Source organism: Ranitomeya variabilis, chromosome 7 (genome assembly GCF_051348905.1).
Source record: "Ranitomeya variabilis isolate aRanVar5 chromosome 7, aRanVar5.hap1, whole genome shotgun sequence".
Taxonomy (NCBI): Eukaryota; Metazoa; Chordata; class Amphibia; order Anura; family Dendrobatidae; genus Ranitomeya; species Ranitomeya variabilis.
In genome coordinates this window covers 209,310,201-209,330,148 of record NC_135238.1, presented here as the reverse complement: position 1 = coordinate 209,330,148, position 19,948 = coordinate 209,310,201, and the positions used below count along the sequence as shown (strand labels likewise).

The 19,948-nt window shown below is 44.7% G+C and overlaps 1 protein-coding gene across 1 annotated transcript in view; it reads right to left on the bottom strand.

The window, feature by feature from the left end:
- The window catches only part of TTC21B (tetratricopeptide repeat domain 21B), a 96,373-nt gene that overhangs the window by 2,533 nt on the left and 73,892 nt on the right, over positions 1 to 19,948 (bottom strand). The window contains exons 22-28 of the mRNA XM_077272802.1: positions 12,169 to 12,250; positions 9,366 to 9,516; positions 8,071 to 8,232; positions 4,582 to 4,777; positions 4,056 to 4,280; positions 1,702 to 1,822; positions 175 to 242 (exon numbers count right to left, since the gene is read on the bottom strand). Coding sequence (XP_077128917.1) covers positions 175 to 242; positions 1,702 to 1,822; positions 4,056 to 4,280; positions 4,582 to 4,777; positions 8,071 to 8,232; positions 9,366 to 9,516; positions 12,169 to 12,250 — 1,005 coding nt within the window. The remainder of the gene's footprint in view (positions 1 to 174; positions 243 to 1,701; positions 1,823 to 4,055; positions 4,281 to 4,581; positions 4,778 to 8,070; positions 8,233 to 9,365; positions 9,517 to 12,168; positions 12,251 to 19,948) is intronic.

The window sequence follows — 19,948 nt, the reverse complement described above, 5'->3', positions numbered from 1 at the left end:
GTACCCGAACCAAACTTTTTAAATAAAAAGTTCCGCAGAACCTGACAGACCCGAACATCTATAGGGTCTGCTCTTTTTCCTCCAGAAGAGCAGAATAGTTACTCTCCCGGTAACCAAATTGCGGCTCCTGTACTCGTAACTTATTATTCTGTATAGACCTATAAGAGATCTTACCTTATGGCAAACATCAATGGCATCTACATATCTCTTTGCCTTCAGATAGTTAAAAGCCAATTTGTACCCTAAAAATGAAATGATGAAATTTGATGAATATAGCACAAAGTAGTGTCTAATACCAATTCTGGCACTAAGACCAACATGATAGTCGCAACAGTCATCAAACAGAATCAAAGGGCAAAGGACAGCATAAATTAACAGACAGTGAATTCCTCCATAGCACTCCCCTCCCCAATGAACAGGTCTGTAAGTTTTCTCTCTAAGTGCATTCCTTCTTCTTTTCAGCCTATTTTCTCTGCCCTCCCTGATTATGCTTTCTCCCCTCTCCACTGGAGATCTATGTATAATTCTCTTTCCCACCTTCCTGCTATCCTGCATTTAGCTTTAGTTTGGTTGACACCATCAGGGACATTTTTTCTTAAAGGGAACCGGTCACCCTCAAAATCGAAGGTGAGCTAAGCCCACCGGCATCAGGGGCTTATCTACCTCATTCTGTAATGCTGTAGATAAGCCCCCGATGTATCCTGAAAGATGAGAAAAAGAGGTTAGATTATACTCACCCAGGGACGGCCCCGGTCCAGTTATGGCCCGATGGGCGTCGCGGTCCGGGGCCTCCCATCTTCTTATGATGACGTCCTCTTCTTGTATTCACACTGCGTCTCCGGGAAAGGTCAGAGAGGCCCGGCGCCTGCGCACTGCAGTACTTTGCTCTGCCCTCAACAGGACAGATAAAGTACATCTGCGCCGGAGCCGCAGAGTGAAGACAAGAAGAGGACGTCATCGTAAGAAGATAGGAGGCCCCGGACCGGACCGCGACGCCCATCGGACCGGACCAGGACCGGGACCGCCCCTGGGTGAGTATAATCTAACCTCTTTTTCTCATCTTTCAGGAAACATCGGGGGCTTATCTACAGCATTACAGAATGCTGTAGATACGCCCCTGATGCTGGTGGGCTTAGCTCACCTTCGATTTTGGGGGTGACAGGTTCCCTTTAATGTTTGCATTTGGGTCTAAAAATCATTTTTGCTATTTGGTCTTTTGAATAATTTTGCACCATTTCATCTTTACAGACTCTGTTTCCTTGGACATTCAAGTTTGATGAGGTCTGTGGTCATTAATCAGCTGAAAGCAGCAAAAAAAAAAAAAAAAAGGCAGCCACGAGTAAGAAAGTCTCCGAATAAACCATCAGAACGAGCTCACAGATTCTCATTTTGCATCTGACATCAATCGACGCAGTGCAACAGAGGCTATAAAGGGCAAAAATTAATTTTCTGCTAAAAATGCATGCGTTTAAGAAAATAAAAAGTTCAACAACCTCTTTTATGAAATTATTGTTAAATACTTGGAAAGCCCCTTTAAAAATGTAATTTGCTAGTATGGTTCCTTTACACACTTATCAGCGATGCTTGTAATCCTAGACTATTCGGTTTTATGGAAGTCTTGGGAGACCACCCTCCCAGATCACTAGTACTTATTCCCTCCCGTTCAGCAGTGTGTTCTCCTGTTATGTCATTCCTCCTTACCAACGGTGGGGTTTGTCTGGTTCCCGTATTTCCAGGCCAGTTCATAGTTGCTGGCGGCATCTTTATACGCCTGCTCTTTTTCCATGATGTAGCCGGTGTATTCGTACGCCTTGCAGCAGGACTGGAATAAGAGCGTCGCGGGATGAGAACAAAGGTTACATTACAACCTGTTGCTTCTATAGTTACTAGAATTTGACTTTTCACACCGATAGCGATGCACATTACACGCAGCGACATTCCTGTAAGATGAGAACACAGAAGTGCGCGGCCGGCGAATGTTTCCAGCACAGAACTGCAGGCTCATCGTGAATTACAGGCCGGATCCAGAAGACACCACAGAGATCACCAACTATCTCATTTTCCCTTAACGTCATAGTTGGATATTTTATTTTAGCATATAAATCAGACTTCTGCTAATCCAGATATTCTGATAATCCGGCATTTATTTTAAGATCACAAAAGCATGAGAAATTCAAGGATTCAAAAACAAATAGATAATGACATTTTATGTTCTCTACTTTTTTTTCAGAAGTGAGTTTTATGTCGTTTTTTGTGACTGATAATCCAGAATACTTGACTATCAGGCACCTGGGAGAATTAACCCTTTAAAGACTAGGCAATTTTTCATTTTTGTGCTTCCATTTTTTTTCCCCCCCATAACTTTTTTATTCTTTATTTTCCAATCAATGCAGCCATGAGGCTTTTTTCCTTTTTTTTGGAGGGACGAGTTGTAGTTTTAATTTTACCATATAACGAACTGAAAAAAAAAAAACAAGTTTGGTGAAATAGTGCGAATAAAATTGCAATGCTGCCATTATTCTTTGGGTTTTGTTTTTATGCCGTTCATCGTGTGATAAAAGTGATCGGACATCAGGATCCTCCAGGGCAGTAAGATTACGGCGATAACAAACTTACAAGTGTTTGTTAGTATTCTAATGGTTAAAAATAATTCTAAATTCTGTAAAAAATAAAATAAAAAATCTATCTGTCACAATTTCCTGAAACCCATAATTTTTTTTTCGAAGAGTAACTATCACCACAGAGCTGGGAGCCCCCCATACACATTACATGGTTGACTGATCCTGATGAAATCTGAGAGGTTTTGACAACTTTTTTCTAAATTTCCTGTAATGAAGATCTTCTGTTAATCCAGTCCCTTTAACCCATTTTTTGGTCTTTAGGACAAAGCATTATTTTCTTTAACTTTTTTCATCATTGCACTCCAAGGGCCATAATATTTGTGTTTTATTCCCTTTTTTCTGCAGGATGAGTTATTTGTCAATGGCATTATTTTGGGGTACACAAGTTATTACCTAACTTTTATTACCTCTTTATATTTACAGCATACACAATTTTTTTATTACAAAAATCTGTCATTTTGAAGAAGATTTTGATTTATTTATATATTTTTTCACATGCTTATTAGGTCCCTAAGGGGACTTGCACATGCGATCCTATGATTGCATAAGTAATACACTACAATGCATTACCTAGCCTGTCAGTAAGATAGTACATGAGAGACCTGGATGCCATTGCTATCCATCTGCTCCCTGCGACTGAGCTGTAGGGGTGTCAATGGGCTGACAAAGTGGGTACTCTGCCAAACTTCTCATGTGCCAGTGTCAATATTGATAGCGGGGTTTAGACCGCTGGGATCAGGGAGAACTCCGATCCTAACACTTATAGCACTAGTACATAAGAATACTGTGCGATCAGTAGGACGTATATATCCGTCATAGAGCACAAAACAACCTCTAATCATGACGGATATATACTTCAAGCAGGTTTAAGATCTTACATGGAAAATTAATTTTACAGTGGAATATTGTTGTAGGATTCATGATGTTAATACACCAACATGGTATTGATAAATCCATTTATAAGAGAGGACCACAAAAAACAAGCTGAAGATGGGAGGAGGGGGGTCATACTGTAATATGTTCTGCTTTCATTGTGACCGAGGACTGACACGAGTGACAATCCCAGAATATTTTGCAGGGATTAGTGTGGACAATATGGAGCGTTATATAGGCTGAATACAGATGAGCTGAAGTCGGAGCGGCCGTCTGTATTGTCAGGGTAATTGCTTCTGGAAAGGGAACATTAGTAGCCCTTAGAGGATTCTTCTTCCCTCTGATAAAAGGTATTTTTCTGATAATGCTCGCCGCAGTCAATTATGAGGAAACCTAATTTTTATTACAATCATGGACATGGGAATGAGTATTAGAGTTCCCTTAAATGCCTTTTGACAATCCCCAGCAATTTGACGGAGATGAAGATAATTTAACCAGTGAGTGCAAAGGACAAGGAAAGGTCCACACCCGCCCGTCCCACTCCCTGTTTCTCATACTCACCCTGTTATGTCGGAGGCAGCGTTTCAGCAGCTCGCCCGCCATGTCGTATTTTCCCGACTGAATGTAAATGTCGGCCAGCAGCAATAGACTCTTTTCAAACTCCTCTGCGTCCATCGGGTTCCAGTTCATTTTGGAAATCCTTTTCAGCTGGTTTCTCGCTCGTGGGGTTTGCTTTAATATCATATAAGCTGTGGCCATACCCAAAAGAGCGGGCATGTGGTCCTTCTGGAAGAGAAAAAAAAACCCCCAAAAAACACCTATTAAAAGCAACTCCATCGTTGTCAGTGATGGAGCCCGGAAGATGACGCCCATCGGGGCCATAGAGCCAAGCGTCTGCCAACATGGAGGCGAGTAAATAGAGGGGTGGGGAGTTGGGTAGGAGTGGCGCTCTACCACGGGGGGGGGGGGGGGACTTGGTTGATTTTTGGTGCTGCTACCACTAGGGGATATTGGCTACTGGAGGCCAGTACTGTGCGGCTGCAGCGTTCGCCTTTCTCCATAGATTCGCCTGCACATTTCACATCACCTCTGCAGCCGCCACTTCGGTAAATACATTCAGGGCTCGCTCCACATTGGCTTTTTGTTTCGTCGCCACCAGGCAATAGTTCTCCATGATCCGGAGCTGGATGTGACCCTGAAGAGTCTGTGGCTTCAGCTCTTTCAGAAGTTTCTCGGCCGTTCTCACGGCGAGTTGCACAGATTCCTGCTTCTCGGTGGAATTCCTGCAAACAGAATAACAATCGTCACTTCTAAGGCACAGGGAGGACGCTCGGTAATTTAACCACACAGTGGCATGTAAAAGTTTGGGCACCCCTGGTCTAAATTACTGTTATTGTGAACAGTTTTGTAAGTTGAAGACAAAATTATCTCTAAAAGGCCTAAAGTTCAAGATGACACGTTTCCTTTGTATTTTAGGCAAAAAAAAAAATATTTTCAACTTAAAAATTACAAAAAGGAAAATGGGCTGATGCAAAAGTGTGGGCAATCTGCATGGTTAGCACCTAGTAGCATCCCATTTTTGAACGTATCAGAGCTTGTAAACACTTTTTTGTAACCGGACATGAGTTTTTCAATTCTTGTTTGAGGGATTTTCAGCCAATATTTTTGGGAAAAATCTTACAGTTCTGTGAGATTCCTGGGTTGTATTGCGCCACTGCTCTTTTGAGGCCGAGCCACAGATTTTCAATGATGTTCAGATCAGGGGACTGCGAGGGCCATTGTAAAACTTCAGCTTGCGCCTTTTGAGGTCGTCTATTGTGGATTTTGATGTGTGTTTAGGATCATTATCCATTTGTAGATGCCATCCTCTTTTCAACTTCAGCTTTTTTACAGATAGTGTTATGTTTGCGTCATGAATTTATTGAAATTTCATTAGATCCATTCTTCCCTCTACCCGTGAAATGTTCCTCGTGCCATTGGCTGCAACACAACCCCAAAACATGATTGGCCAACCCCATGCTTAATGGTTCGCGACATGTTCTTTTCCTAAAATTCTGTGCCCTTTTTTCTTCACACATACCTTTGATAATTGTGGCCAAAGACTTCTACTTTAATCTCATCGTCCCACATGACTGGTTTCCAAATTACATCAGGCTTGCTTACATGTTCTTTTGCATACTTCTGACTCAGAATTTTATAGTAGGGATGCAGGAGAGGTTTTCTTCTGATGACTCTTCCATGAAGGCCATATTTGTGTAGGTGTACAATGTAGAACAATGTACCAGAACTCGAGTCTGCCAAATTTCTCTGAAAGTCTTTTGCAGTCAAGTGGGGGTTTTGATTTGCCTCTCTAGCAATCCTACGAGCAGCATTCACTGAAATTTTGCTTTGTCTTCCAGACCTTATCTTGATCTCCACTGTTCCTGATAACTGCCATTTCTTAATTACCGTACATTTCAAACAGAGGAAAGGGCAACTTGGAAATGCTTTGCTATCTTCTTATAACTTTCTCCTGCTTTGTAGGCCTCCACCATTTTCAGAGTGCTAGGCAGCTGATTAGAAGATCACATGGCTGCTGTTTTTTGGCACACAGTTAGAGAAGGCTGGGTTTTTATAAAGCTGGGACATTTGCATCGCCTCAACTTTCCTAATGATGATAGCCATAACCCTAACATGCTACTTAAGGTCTGAAACCTTGGTCAAAGTAATCTGAGCACACAAATCACCAAAGGTGCACAAACTTTTGCATCAGCCCATTTTCTTTTTTATAATTTTTAAAATGAAAAAATGATTTTTTCCCCCTAAAAATAGAAAGGAAATGTGTCATCATTAACTTTAGGCCTTTTAGAGATCGTTTCATCTTAAACTTGCTTAACTGTTCACGATACCAGTACTTTTCACCAGGGAAGCCCATACTTTTACATGCCACTGTACGTCAACCACTGCATGTTACATTTTAAAGTTCACTAAATCTCTCCAAGTAAATTTTATGTTTCAGATCTCCCCCCGTTTTGCTGCACATCTTTGAACCCATTTTGTTTCATCACTGTTTTTTTAGAAGGAAGGTCTCCAGAACTGAACGCAGTGTTCTCAAGGTCATACTACAGCTCCATACTCTCTCGTTCTACTGGTTATACCTACAACTACACAACCAAAAATTTAACTTGCCTTTCAAAAAGCCTGGTCACGGTATTGACTCACATTGAAGCTATCCGAAATCATAACCAACCACCAGGAACATGAACCCTATTACACCATTCTGTGATATCATCAAAAAGCCAGTGCATACCAAATAAACTTTCTCATATGTCACATATGAAAAGAATACTCAGGGCCCGAAGGGGAAGGAGTAAGGAAGAGCATAGCGAGAGAACAGGCGGAATGAGACACTGCTACTTTCCAGTAAGCGTTTTATCTCATCCTAGAGCTGGATTAACAGATACACTGCTCAGTACTGCTGTGTAAAGGCCTCCATGCTGCTGCTGCTTCTGAGCATGCGCTATAGACAAAGGAAATCCGGAATCCCTCATGTCTCTACCTGTTATGTCATCTCCTATACACAGCACACAGTGTCCACCCACTAGCTCGAGGATAACTGAACAGAGCCTGCAGAGAAAAGTCGTGATAAATATCTGATATATTCCAAGACATAGCATCATTCCTCATTCTGCTATTCTGAAAAGTCACCTCTATGTAGTGTGACTTCACACAAAGTAACCACCAGTCAAGTAGGAGGAGGTGGCGCTAGGCAGGGAGTAGACCTGGAGTGACGGAGGCTTCAGATCTACAATAGCTTTTAAGCTTCATTTGCATATCAATTCAGATGCTGATTTCTGAGGATTGGAGGAACGGACTAGCCAGGTATTGCTGGACTTGTATTTGTAAGAGCTACGGGTACATATAAATAGTTTGGGAGCTGTCTTGGGGGCTAGTTTGTGGGCAAACTCCAAGAGTATGCAATCCTCTTAAAAATCCTGTTGACAGATTCCCTTTAAATCACCCCAAAATACATCAATGAATCCAGAGATTAACTTTGATTTACAAATGTACAAGTTCATCTATAATATGAGCCTCCAAACATATGAGCTGGACTGTTAGGGCGCAATCACACAAAGGATTTTCCTGCAGATTTCAGTGCAGAATCAGCACCAATGTTCCTGCTAAATTCATCGATGATTGTGTCTCATTATCAGAAATCTCCATGGAAATATATACAATGTGGATTTTTCCAATGGCTGATTGAAATGTGCGTCATAGCTCATGTCACTCGATTATGGCTACACACTGGAAACACTGCAGAACTTGCAGCTTTTAAAACAAGAAATCAGCAGCAAAAATCCCAAAGTCAACAGCGGATAAGTTTTTCAGCGTGGAAAAGTCATAGTGTGAACATATCCTTACACCTAAAGGTAATGATTTACCCAAAAATATTGGCATTCTGATAATACAGAATATCTACCCGGCCCGAGCGATGCTGGATTTTACTGTACAGTAATCGTTCAAGGGAACAGGCACCGGAACAATTTGGATTACTCATGTGCCCTCTGCTCAGACTAAGACGTTCTCATTTCCGTACCCCATGTCTCCATCCAGATTGTCAAAGACTTCTCCTCCTACTGTCTCATTGTCAGGATTCAAGCAGATCTCAATCATGTTATAGATGGCGCTTTGCCCCCAGTCACTGTCTTTGCGCGCTTTATTGAAATGTCGGAGTGCGTCATTAGGCTCCCCGGTGTACCTACACAAAACAAAAAGGACGGAAATTATTACATAAGGCCTCACTTTATAAAGGGTTCAGCAAGCAAAAAGCAGAAAACATCTACAATGAATAAATAAGATTCTGCGGACTTGTCACTAGTATATGACAAATGCACGAAGGATGCACTGGGGTCTGGCTGCCAAGACCAAAGGATGGCAATCCTCCCGAGCAGTCTGGAAGCCATTTTCTATAGGACTCACCAAACAGCCAAAACCGTCTCTCTCTGCAGTATAAACGCTACATTTTCGCTGTGTTTTTTTCGTTGTGGAATATATGTCTGATCTGTCTAAATTGCGTGATTCCTAAAGTTACTTTTATTAATCAAAAAAGCAGAAAAAAACAAGGCATGTGAGCATAGCTTTAAAGGGAATCTGTCACCAGGTGTTTGCCACCTAATCTAAGAGCAGTATAATGTAAAGAGAACCTGGTTCCAGGGATATGTCACTTACTGGGCTGTTGCTGCAGTTTTGATAAAATCAAAGTTTTATCAGCAGGAGATTATCTCTATAGTCTTGTGTCATGTAGTCCTCCAGGCCTGTATAAATCACATCCCCACCACTGCTCAGCAGCCCGGTAAGTGACACATCGCTGGAATCAGGTTCTCTGCCCTTACATCATGCTGCTCTTGGAATACATAGCAAATATCTGCTGACAGATTCTCTTCAAACTGTTTTTTTTTTCCAATAATTCTCTATTATAGTTCCCTTATAGAACAGAACAAATTTTCAATTAAAAAATGATCTTGTGTCTAGATATTGCCGTCACATACAAGAAATCTCCAGGAGACCACCTCTTCCTCTAGAGCAGATGTTGTGGCATATTCTATGTATTCTGAGGGTCTTCTATGAGACGACCACCCCTGTAGAAGCTTCATGCTACTTGATAGGGCGCCCCCTGGTGTCCTAATCATTCCCGCTCAGAAAGTCCACCACCAATGTGGTCACACATGTTCAGGATCCTAGTCCCGCTGCCTGAACGCTCGGACACTGGCGGTGGGGCATCGTCCACAATTGTGCAGGCTAGGACCACCGGTTCTGAGCAATGGGGGGCGCCATAAGAAGTAAGTACAAGCCAAATCTAGCCTTGTGTGAATGGACTAGAAATAAACGTACCACAGATATAGCCCTCTGCAGTAGTGGAAGCCGGGTTCTAGCTTTGCTTTCGATGAGCATTTTTCCGCCATATCAAGAAACTTTGGTATTTCTTCAAGTTTTCCAGCTCTTCTCAAGAGGTCAATCAATCGGGAAAGCGTAGCATAATTGTCTGCAAAAGGAGGAAGAACTAGCTGATCATTGTGAGTTTGAGCTTATTTGTAGAGGTCATGGGAAACTGCTCAAATAACAACTCCCGGACATGATTTTATTATATTTCCATTCCAGGATTAAGGGGAGTCCCCAAAACGTAATTTACACTATTACACCACCCTATAGGGGACAAAGCCCCTATAAATCTCGTATTTGCAGTATAGATCTCACTACTTTAGTTGTACGGTTACACTACAGATATATATGAGGGGTCTTCAGTGCACCTTTGGTGTGGCCAAGGGCTCAGCGCACCTTTACCCCCCCCTAAGCTCAATTGATAACGCACACCTGCTCAGAGCAAGCGCTGCCTAAACTGAATTCCTGGCCATTAACATCTGTACTGACACTGCAGGGTCCCAGCAAAGTGCACACAGTGTCAGTGCGGGATCGCTGTCATCCCTCTCCCCTGTCTGCAGCAGTCACTCACTACTTTGTGATCCTCTATGGGCGGTCGCTGTAAACAGGGGAGTGGAATGAGATGATCCGCGCACTGACACTGTGTGTGCTCGCTGGCATCGTGCAGTATCAGTGCGGGCGCTATCATCCCTCTCCCCTGTCTGCAGCAGTCACTTCCTACTAGGTGATTCTCTATAGGCAGCTGCTGAAAAGAGGAAAGTGGAATGAGAGGGTGCACGCACTGACACTGGGGGTGTGCTAGCTGGCATTGTGCAGTATCAGTGCGGGCGCTATCATCCCTCTCCCCTGTGTGCAGCAGTCACTCCCTACTAGGTGATTCTCTATAGGCAGCTGCTGAAAAGAGGAGAGTGGAATGAGAGGGCGTGCGCACTGACACTGTGTGTGTTCGCTGGCATTGTGCAGTATCAGTGCGGGTGTGCAGGGCCTGGGATTGCATTCAGATAGAGCTCGCTCTAAGGAGACAAGCAGTGTCAATAAAGCTGTGATAAGGAGTGCTGCATGCTGACTGAGGGGGCATAATGGTGCACTGAGCCCCCCCGGCCACACCAACGCTGCATCCGGGACCCTTCATTTACATATGAAATAAATCAGTGTTTCTGTACAACTAAAATAGTGAAACTTATAGTGCAGGAATGAGAGCTATAGGGGCTATGTCTCTTATTGGACCGTGTAAGTAGATAACATATAATTTGGGGGTTGGGGATGACAAAGCTGGCTGCCCGAATGCTGCTGGCTGCCCGATCGCTGCTGCCTCTATTGGTCCTGGACAACACAGGTGAGGCAATAAGAGGCTGCTGGATCTAACCAGTCAATATTCACTGTAACATTGCAGATTTTACCTGGAGTAGTTGTACATTACTAGAGTATAAAGAACCCCAATTTTTTTTTTTTTTTAATAATAATAATAATAATAATAATAATAATAATAATATAAATTCAAGTGAATAAAGACACAATATATTTACCCTTAAAAAAACCTGTTCCCCACCAATCATTACTGTTACACTAGTTATCCAAATTGTCTCTTCTAAGAAGAAGAGGACTAGATTTCCAGCACCACCTAAGAGTAGCAGCAATCCTATACGTTAATATCGACTCTTTAACGAGCCTTGTCATATGACGTAGGATAACAGCCAAACCAGAATCTCAATTTAAAGACACTGTGTTTTGGGGTACTGCCCCTCATCAGTGCAAAGTATGAGATCTGATTTGTACAGGTGAGAGGCTCTGGACTATGGTCTAAGGGGTAACGTTACTTCTTGTGGAGAGTGACAGGTAAAACCTGGCATGTCAGAATGAGGAGACTAATAAGCCAGGCATGAGCTTGCGTGGCTCATAAGTCCCTTCACTCTGTGATGCCAGGCTTGTCACTCTCCACAAGGATTAATATTACCCCTTAGACCCGTCACACTAGTTCTAATTAAAATCCACTAATATGGTGCAAAATTTTAGTGTCTAGCTCAACAAATAAAGGTAGAGCTCCTAAACTAAATCATACTGTAGCTGGTCCTGAAGCCCCAAATTGAAGGGTGTCCAACCGCAGGGAACTCCAAAGATCCCAAAACAAGGTTCTTCTCCATCTGAATAGGATGGAGGTCAAGCATACGCAGCATTCAATCATACCTGGACGTCCGCAGATAGCCGGGATAACGGCAAATCTTCTGATGACATCCTCACAAGCACATCTGACTCAATATCACTCAGTTTCATCATTTTTAATAACAATTTCCATTGAGGATCTTGTTGATCATTGGCATTAGGACATGTTGACTTCAATTAGAAGTTTTTCTTAACAAATTTTGACTTCTTTCTAAGAGTATAGATGGAGGTCATGTGAATAAAAGAAGAAAAATCCATCACTTCCAGTCCGGGAGAGAGGCAGCACTGGAGCGGGGATACGATCCCAGTGGTAAGTATGACTTCCCTCTTAACTTTTACTGGAAAACCCTTTACCCTCTGTTCCAATAGCAATAACTTTGTAGGTGGACAGATTATTATAATCTTCTATATTATTCTGCCCAGCAAAAGGAAACATGGACACCTTATAGATAGCATTAAAGTTACGGATATCTGGCTTCATTCTCAACCCAGATGTGGCAAAAGTAGAAGCCATGAATGAGATGTGATTGGAAGTTTTGCATAATTTTGCACGCGTGCGACCCGAAGAAAAGACACCACCAAGTGCAGCGCTTACCTGGCTTGTGCTCCAGCAGCTGCTGGAAGTGAAATACGGCCTGCTCGTAGTCCTGTTTCCTGAACATCAGGTCAGCCATCATCTGCGGGGTTTACAGAGACCAAAAATCAGATCATACAAACAACAAATCCCCAATATGGTAAATCAAGGTGCCAGAAAAATATGACGAGGTTTTCAAGTGGAAACTGCATCAGGAAACTACTTTTTTGGGGATCTCTTCCTTTTCTGAAGCTGTTTTGAAAGATTTTTTTTCTACCTGAAGAGTATTTTTTTGCAGCCTTTTGATTGGACAGTGCCTAGATTGGAGCGGATTTCATCAGGATCTGCTTTAAAGAAGTGATATGCGCTTGTTTTTTCCAAGAGCTTTTGAAAAAAGTTTGCAAGATACAAAGCTGAATCTAAATAGTGCCGAAATCAAGACCAAACCGAAGCATTTCAGAAAAGAATACTTTCAAAACACCATGTTACATACTCTAGACAGGTCACAGAGGTCTTAAAAAATGGGTGAAAAATACATTTATGCTGCAACTTTGATTTTTATGATGAGTAAATTTAACAACTTGTGCAAAATTTTATATTAAAAAAGTTGATCCATATACAGTTTTATCAATAGATCTTGGAATAACTAAAAACTCCACAACTGGATGTGTTAAAAAATATACTGTTCCTGTGCTGAGATAATCTTATAAATGTGCCCCTGCTGTGTGCGCTGTAATGGTCCAACCATACAGAGCTGCTCCAGTTCATGATCAGTACATATCACAGCTCCCGGCCAGGGAAGAAGCATAAATAACTTATGATAAGTGATTATATGAATGGAGCAGCAAGGGCTAGCAGCTGCTGCTTTCTAAGGTAACACATTTCCCTGCCTGTTTTATCACAGGAGTGAGTGTTTCTGCCACATCTCCAGCCCTCTGAGCTCATCGTCTGTATACTCACTTATCATAAGTGATTTATGCTTCTGCCCTGGCCCGGAGCTATGATATGTACTGACCATGAACGGGAGCAGATCTGCAAGGTCGGACCATTACACAGTAGACAACAGGAGCACATTTATTAGATTATCTCAGCACAGGGACATTTTTTTTTATAAAACTTCCAATTGTGGAACTTATTATTATTGCAAGATCTAGTGAACAAAATATACTTTATTTGTGGCACAACCCTTTAATGTGTGAAATTTGACACATTGGTCTCTAGTTCTTATGTAACAATGGGAAGTGTACTAAACATGCATAAAAAGTTACTAATAAGTTGCTTAAAGTATCACTAAGGTCAAAGCATGAAACGTCAATTCAAAGTTTTCACAAATTTCAAATATAAAAAGTTGTCTCCAAGCGATCTATGCATCCACCATATTTATCCTTCTTCTATCTATAGAATACACATTTATGCTTCTCTATGGCGTGTACTATATGTGCTACACGAGCTGTGAACTCAATAAGTCCCTTCAGTAAGCCTGTATACTGCCCCTAGTGGTGTTTGCAGATAAATACATAATATAGTATTTCATACAAAAGAATGTCCTAATGTAATCTTTTATGGTAAGTATTTTACCATTTAATTATGTTTTAGCCCCATTTTTAGGGATTGGAGAACCTATTAAATAAAATCCCACTGATAGCTCCATAGGTTTTTCTTGGTCAGCCTTTATTAATACTGATCCCTCGGTTTTTGACCAGCATTTTCCCATTCTGCGCAATGGTCGGCAGGAAGGATGAAGCGCTTTTACCGTGTTCACCATAAGTTTTATAGACTTTTTCCGGCCATTTTCGGAATGGAAAATTTTTGCCTCATCTCATTTTCAACCAGCAAAAAATATTAAACAGCCAGAAAGGTTATGTGTTACACAAAAACAAGTGACTGCCCGGTAAACACATAGAAACTGCCAAATCCGGCGGACAGAATGACGTCATGTCAGTACATGGAAATATTCAGGATTGTTTTCTGTAGCTTGGCTCGAGGTTTCCCTGCATAATAAAATGATAAGACTCAGATTGATGCTTGATGCCTCTGTGGCTGTATTAACATCATGTTTATTTATTTGGGCTCGAATTTAGGGCACAGCGTGTTCTTCTCGCTCACAAACACGAGACTGGCAGCTCCGACTCCTCTTACATAAACCTGACGGAACTAAACAATTCTCATTCCCCAGTTCCATTTTCAGGAGGAATAACAGAGGAAAATCACAATGTAAAGGTCTAAGAAAAGCGGAGGTGTCTTCTCTAATGTTACAGCTGTAGTTCTGGATTATTAGACGCTTATACAAAAGTCTAGAACATTTAGCCGTAACAGAAAGGAACTTTTTGGAAGGTGAAAATAGTTTGTTGCACATTTTCTCGGTCTTGCGACTTTCACATTGTGTTTTATGGACTAAATTCTGGACTATGAGATTTCGGATTAACCCCTTTCCAACTTCACGTGTAATAGTACGTCGATGTCGGACTTCCACTGTTTGGTGCGGGCTCCGGCGCTGATCCTGCACCTTTCCGGGTACATGACAGCTGATCAATATAACTGACATGTGCCACATTTAATTTGCACTTACCGGAAGCGAGTCACTAATCCCGCCAACCGGTGACCCAGTCACATGATCGGGGGTCACCGATGGGTCGGCACGACAGCCAGAGGTCTCCAGTAGACTTCTATGGTTGTCAGAGCTAGATTGCTATGAGCGCCACCCCGTGGTCGGTGCACATAGCAAGTGAGCATTTCTGATCCACGCAGGCGATCTGATCATCGCCTCGATGTAGCACAGGTGATCGAAGTACTGCAGCTTCTAGTCTCCCATGGAGACCATTGAAGCATGCAAAAAGCAACAAAAAAAGTTTTTAAAAATATAAAAAAAAGAGAGGGATTTTTGTGTACTCACCGTAAAATCCTTTTCTCCGAGCCAATCATTGGGGGACACAGACCGTGGGTGTTATGCTGCTTGCCACTAGGAGGACACTAAGTGATACAAAGAAAGTTAGCTCCTCCCCTGCAGTATACACCCTCCTGCTGGCCCTCAGCTAACCAGTTCGGTGCAAAAAGCAGTAGGAGATCAGTAACAACATATTAGCTTACAGCATGTCATATTATATATGAGAGTATAGCATATCGGATTATAAAAACAAGCATAAGCCAATACTAGGGTGGGAGCTGTGTCCCCCAATGATTGGCTCGGAGAAAAGGATTTTACGGTGAGTACACAAAAATCCCTCTTTCTCCTACGCCTCATTGGGGGACACAGACCGTGGGACGTACCAAAGCAGTCCCTGGGTGGGGACAACGTCAGATCAGGCTCTGTGTAACTGCTACTTACAAGTGTGCCACCGCGGCCTGCAGAGTCCGCCTGCCCAGAGTCACATCTGTGAAAGTCTGGGAATTATAATGCTTCAAGAATGCATGCGGACTGGACGAATCCGCAAGCTTGCAGGCGTGTCTTGTTGACGCCTGGTGCCTGGAACCCAGGATAGACAGGGAGATAGGCTGTCTTCTAACACGGAAGGACTCCTGGATGGTGAAAGAATACACCAGGCTAAATGGCCGATGGAGACGGCCAAACCCTTCCTGTAAAAGTCAGGAAGCCTTCCTCTTACCGTTAGGAAACCCAAGATACAGTGTCCAACCTTCGGAAGGACGCCGTCCTCAAGACATACCTACTCAGAGCACTAGCTTTGTCCGGAATATGGGGACCTCATTCCATCTTGTGGAGTGGTGCCAAAAAAGATGAGGGAAGAACTATGCCCTCATGACAGTAGTAATACAATACCACCTTGGTAACTAGGGACAGGGAAGGCTTGAGGACAACCTTGCCTTGAAGGAAATAAGAGAAAAAAGTCTGAAAAGACCCGTTAGCACCGAAGACTCGTCAGGATGAGGATACCGCCGAGAAAAAGGGGGCAACCTTCCCTAATAGAATAGATCCCAATGATCTAACGGTATGCAATAGGGAAGAACTACATGTGAAAACATCCTGCGAGGTGGTCCCTACTTGCAGTTTTGTTGCAGAAAGACGAACTGCAAGCGAACTGACGTGGTCAGTGCGGATTTCCGAGGATCACTGGGGCCCTTTCTGCTTCCGAAAAGCTTTCGGAAGTGGAAACTGGTACCACGGAATAACCGGAGCATGCAGTGCGAAGGCTCCTGGATCTCGAGGCCGAACAACAAACTCCAGTACACAGGCGATCAGTCAGGACGCCATCCGAACCACAACTGTAGAGCTCCAGTGAAGGCGGGTCTGATGGAATACTTCCGGTGAAGTTCCCACTCACTTGAGGTGAAACCCTGACGGCTAAATATGTTCGCAGCCCAGAGGTCTACTCCTGGGATATGTACTGCCAAGATCACCGAGTGATAGATCTCGGCCCATGTGAGTTACTTTGGCCATGGTGCTTGAACGTGGGTACTCGCTAGATGATTGACGTATGACACAGCCGTGGCGTTGTCCAATTGAATTCGGATGGGTTGACCCGCCATAAGGAGAGGACCTACTATAGGACTACCCTTGAGATCTCCAGAGCAATGATCGGGAGAAGAGAACTGGCATTGGAAGTTACTAGTAACCATGGAACCGGGAGAAAAAACTCCGGATGAAGAAGGAGCTCAGAGACTATCGTCTGAAAGGCTGCTTGACTTGCTGAAAACTAACGGAGCGAAGGAAACTGCTTCCATTGTTGTCTCCGTTTTATTTTTTATTTTTTTTGGAACCCTCCCAGCAAATCGAATGAAATGAGGGGATGAGTGAGCAAGAGCGCGAGCTCCCTGTTGAAAAACCATGACCTTGTCTGGAGGGAGATTTACCACCCTTCTGGAAGAATACTGGATCATCCTCAAAAAGGATATCTGCTGGGCTGGAAATGAGGAGTTGTCTAAGTCTAGCCACCAGCCCAGGTGAGAGGGTATCGCAAGTGATATAGACGACTTAGCGTAGTCCTGCAAGGGTGGGTAAACAGTCGGCCAAACAGGGTAGGACGACCACGCCTCTAGGTGCAAGATGACAGCCGCCATGACCCTTGCGAACACCCTGGATGCGGTAGCAAGGCCGAAGAGCAAGGTCGTGACTTAAATGCTGTTCACGAATGGAAAGGCAAAGGAATTTTTGAAGAGGTTAGGCATCTCGAATGTCGATGGATGCCAGAAACTGCACCTTTTTTGTTGAGGTAATTAATGAGCGGATGAGACTCCATTCTAAGAAGAAAAAGAAGCTTGTGAAAAGATTGTTAGAAGTTTGAGGTCCGGGATCGGTCCTACTTCTCGTTCCCCCTTTTAGGAACCAAGATCCCTTAGATCTAGACTGTCCTGGACAACCCTTTCACTGTTGGTCGGGGCTGCGGGAATGTACGATTCTTTGTTAGTCTCCCGCTCAAAAATATGATTGACCAGTTGAACTGTCTTCAGGAAAGGGATACTGGTGTGAATCAAAATAGTTAAGGACTCCAAGCAGGAGACCGTTGCTCTAGCAATCCATGCGGCGGATAGGGAGGTTAAAGGGCTGGACCCGTAGCTGCCAAACGGAACAAACCAGATGTGCTATTTGACAGATCGTGGCATTTTTAATTGAGGACATATCGGGCAGGGATAGTGGTAGGTAAACCACAGGAAATTGTACCCGGTTAATCTGCCGAGTGGCATAATGCGCCGCTGCTTCCAGCAGGTCATTGCAGAGTTAAAAATTAGGAGCCTCAATCCACCATCCTCTTAACAAGGAAGTGGAGAGGGAACATTCGCCTACTTGCATCTTCTGTTAAATAGTGGTGATGCAGAGGGGGGTGCTCAGACGCCCGAAAAAAGGGTGCCTCTGTACATCCACAGAGTTCAGGTCTCCGGGTGGACAGGACAGGTTGTCTGGCGTTAGGCCTGGACCTTCGTGTGCCCGTCTGTTGATGGTGTGGGGAGACCGGCGCCCTTTAAAGTGCCTGTCGCCCTTAAAAATCAGACCAGGCATAGCGTCCCACGTAGAGGCTTCTGTCCAGTGAATCGCATATCCGGACTGGATGGCAAAAGCTCTACGAGGGAGTCTAGGCTGAGGGAACTAGTTACACTGGGATAAACTGGGATCAGCGGCAGAGGGCTCCTCATTTATGACCAGTTTCGGATTGGTCATGGTGCCCTCAAGACCAGGGAATACTGGTCGTGTGCCTTTAAGACCAGGGAATACTGGTCGAGTGCCTTTAAGACCAGGGAATACTGGTCGTGTGCCTTTAAGACCAGGGAATACTGGTCGTGTGCCTTTAAGACCAGGGAATACTGGTCGTGTGCCTTGAAGACCAGGGAATACTGGTCGTGTGCCTTTAAGACCAGGGATTACTGGTCGTGTGGCTTTAAGACCAGAGAATGCCGGTCGTGTGCCTTTAAGACCAGGGAATACTGGTCGTGCGCCTTAAAGACCAGGGAATGCTGGACGTGTGCGTTTAAGACCCGGGGATACTTACTGGTCCCGTGTCTTTAAAACCCGGGAATTCTGGTCATGCGCCTTTAAGACCAGGGAATACTGGTCACGCGCCTTTAAGACCAGGGAATACTAGTCACGTGCCTTTAAGACCAGGGGATACTGGTCACGTACCCTTAAGACCAGGGAATACTGGTCATGTGCCTTTAAGACCAGGGAATACTGGTCACGTGCCTTTAAGACCAGGGAATACTGGTCACGTGCCTTTAAGACCAGAGAATACTGGTCGTGGTCATGCGGGTTTAGGTAAAATCTCGCAGCGAGCGAGAAGCGCCAATTCAGGGGGCGGAGCCACAGGCACGACGTGGGCGGAGCCTCGAAACTTCCATGACTAGGCCCCAGCCGGGGCGTAAATTTCTGCAGCCGGCGTCAGCGTAGAAGTTACGTCAGGAGCTAAGCGCCAGGAAAAAAGGCTAAGCCGCCTTGAGGCGACACAGTGCGCTTCTGGTGTGCGGACTACACATCGGCCGAAGCCGGGAGCTATATTTTTTAGCCGGCTGGAGCGTTACCTCAGGGAGGTGGTCACAGGGAAGCCTGAGACTGCCAGTCAATATCCCGCTGCAGAAGCCCATTACTGGCAGGATCCACTTACCAACGGTGCGCGTCCCGGCATGGAGCCGCCGCGGATGTCGGGTATTGCAGCGTGGACGGTGCAGGGATAGAGAGATAAACCTCAATCCATCATCCCTTTGTTAGGGATGTGGAGAGGAACCGTCCGCCTCCTTGTGCCATCCGCTTTCACAGTGGTGGGATAGTGGGGGCTGCCCGGACCATGGAGGGGGGCTTCTGTACATCCACGAAGTTCAGCCCATCGGGACCATGAAGGCACCTTCGCCCCTGAAGGGGATTTGAACTGCGGCCTAGTCCGGCTGAAAAAGCCGGGAACTAAATTTATGGAGCCTGCCGGTGGAGCGCGTCGGCGGGCCGCGCGCCGAATGATTGCCGCTGGCGTACCGGCCAGTGGCGCCCCCAGGACCGCATCTTCCACGCAGTCAGCGTGAGGAAGAATGGCCCCCGAGATCTGCAGGGCGCCTCTCGTCCCAGACGAGAAGCGCCGATATAGGGGGCGGGGTTACGGCCGTCTGCCCACTGCGGCCTACTCCAGCTGAGAAGCCGGGGACTAAATTTTCGGCCTGCCCGGCGATGCGCGGCGGCCGCAACGGAGCGACGCTAACCGCCGCAGTTTCCCGACTGCCGGCGCCTCTCTCCAGGGGCTCTGCCGCAAGTACCGCCGGCGCCTGCCCCATAGAGGCCACTGCGGCCTACTCCGGCTGAAAAGCCGGGGACTAAATTTCCGGCCTGCCCGGCGGTGAGCGGCGGCGCGGCCGCAAAGCGATCTGGAGCGCA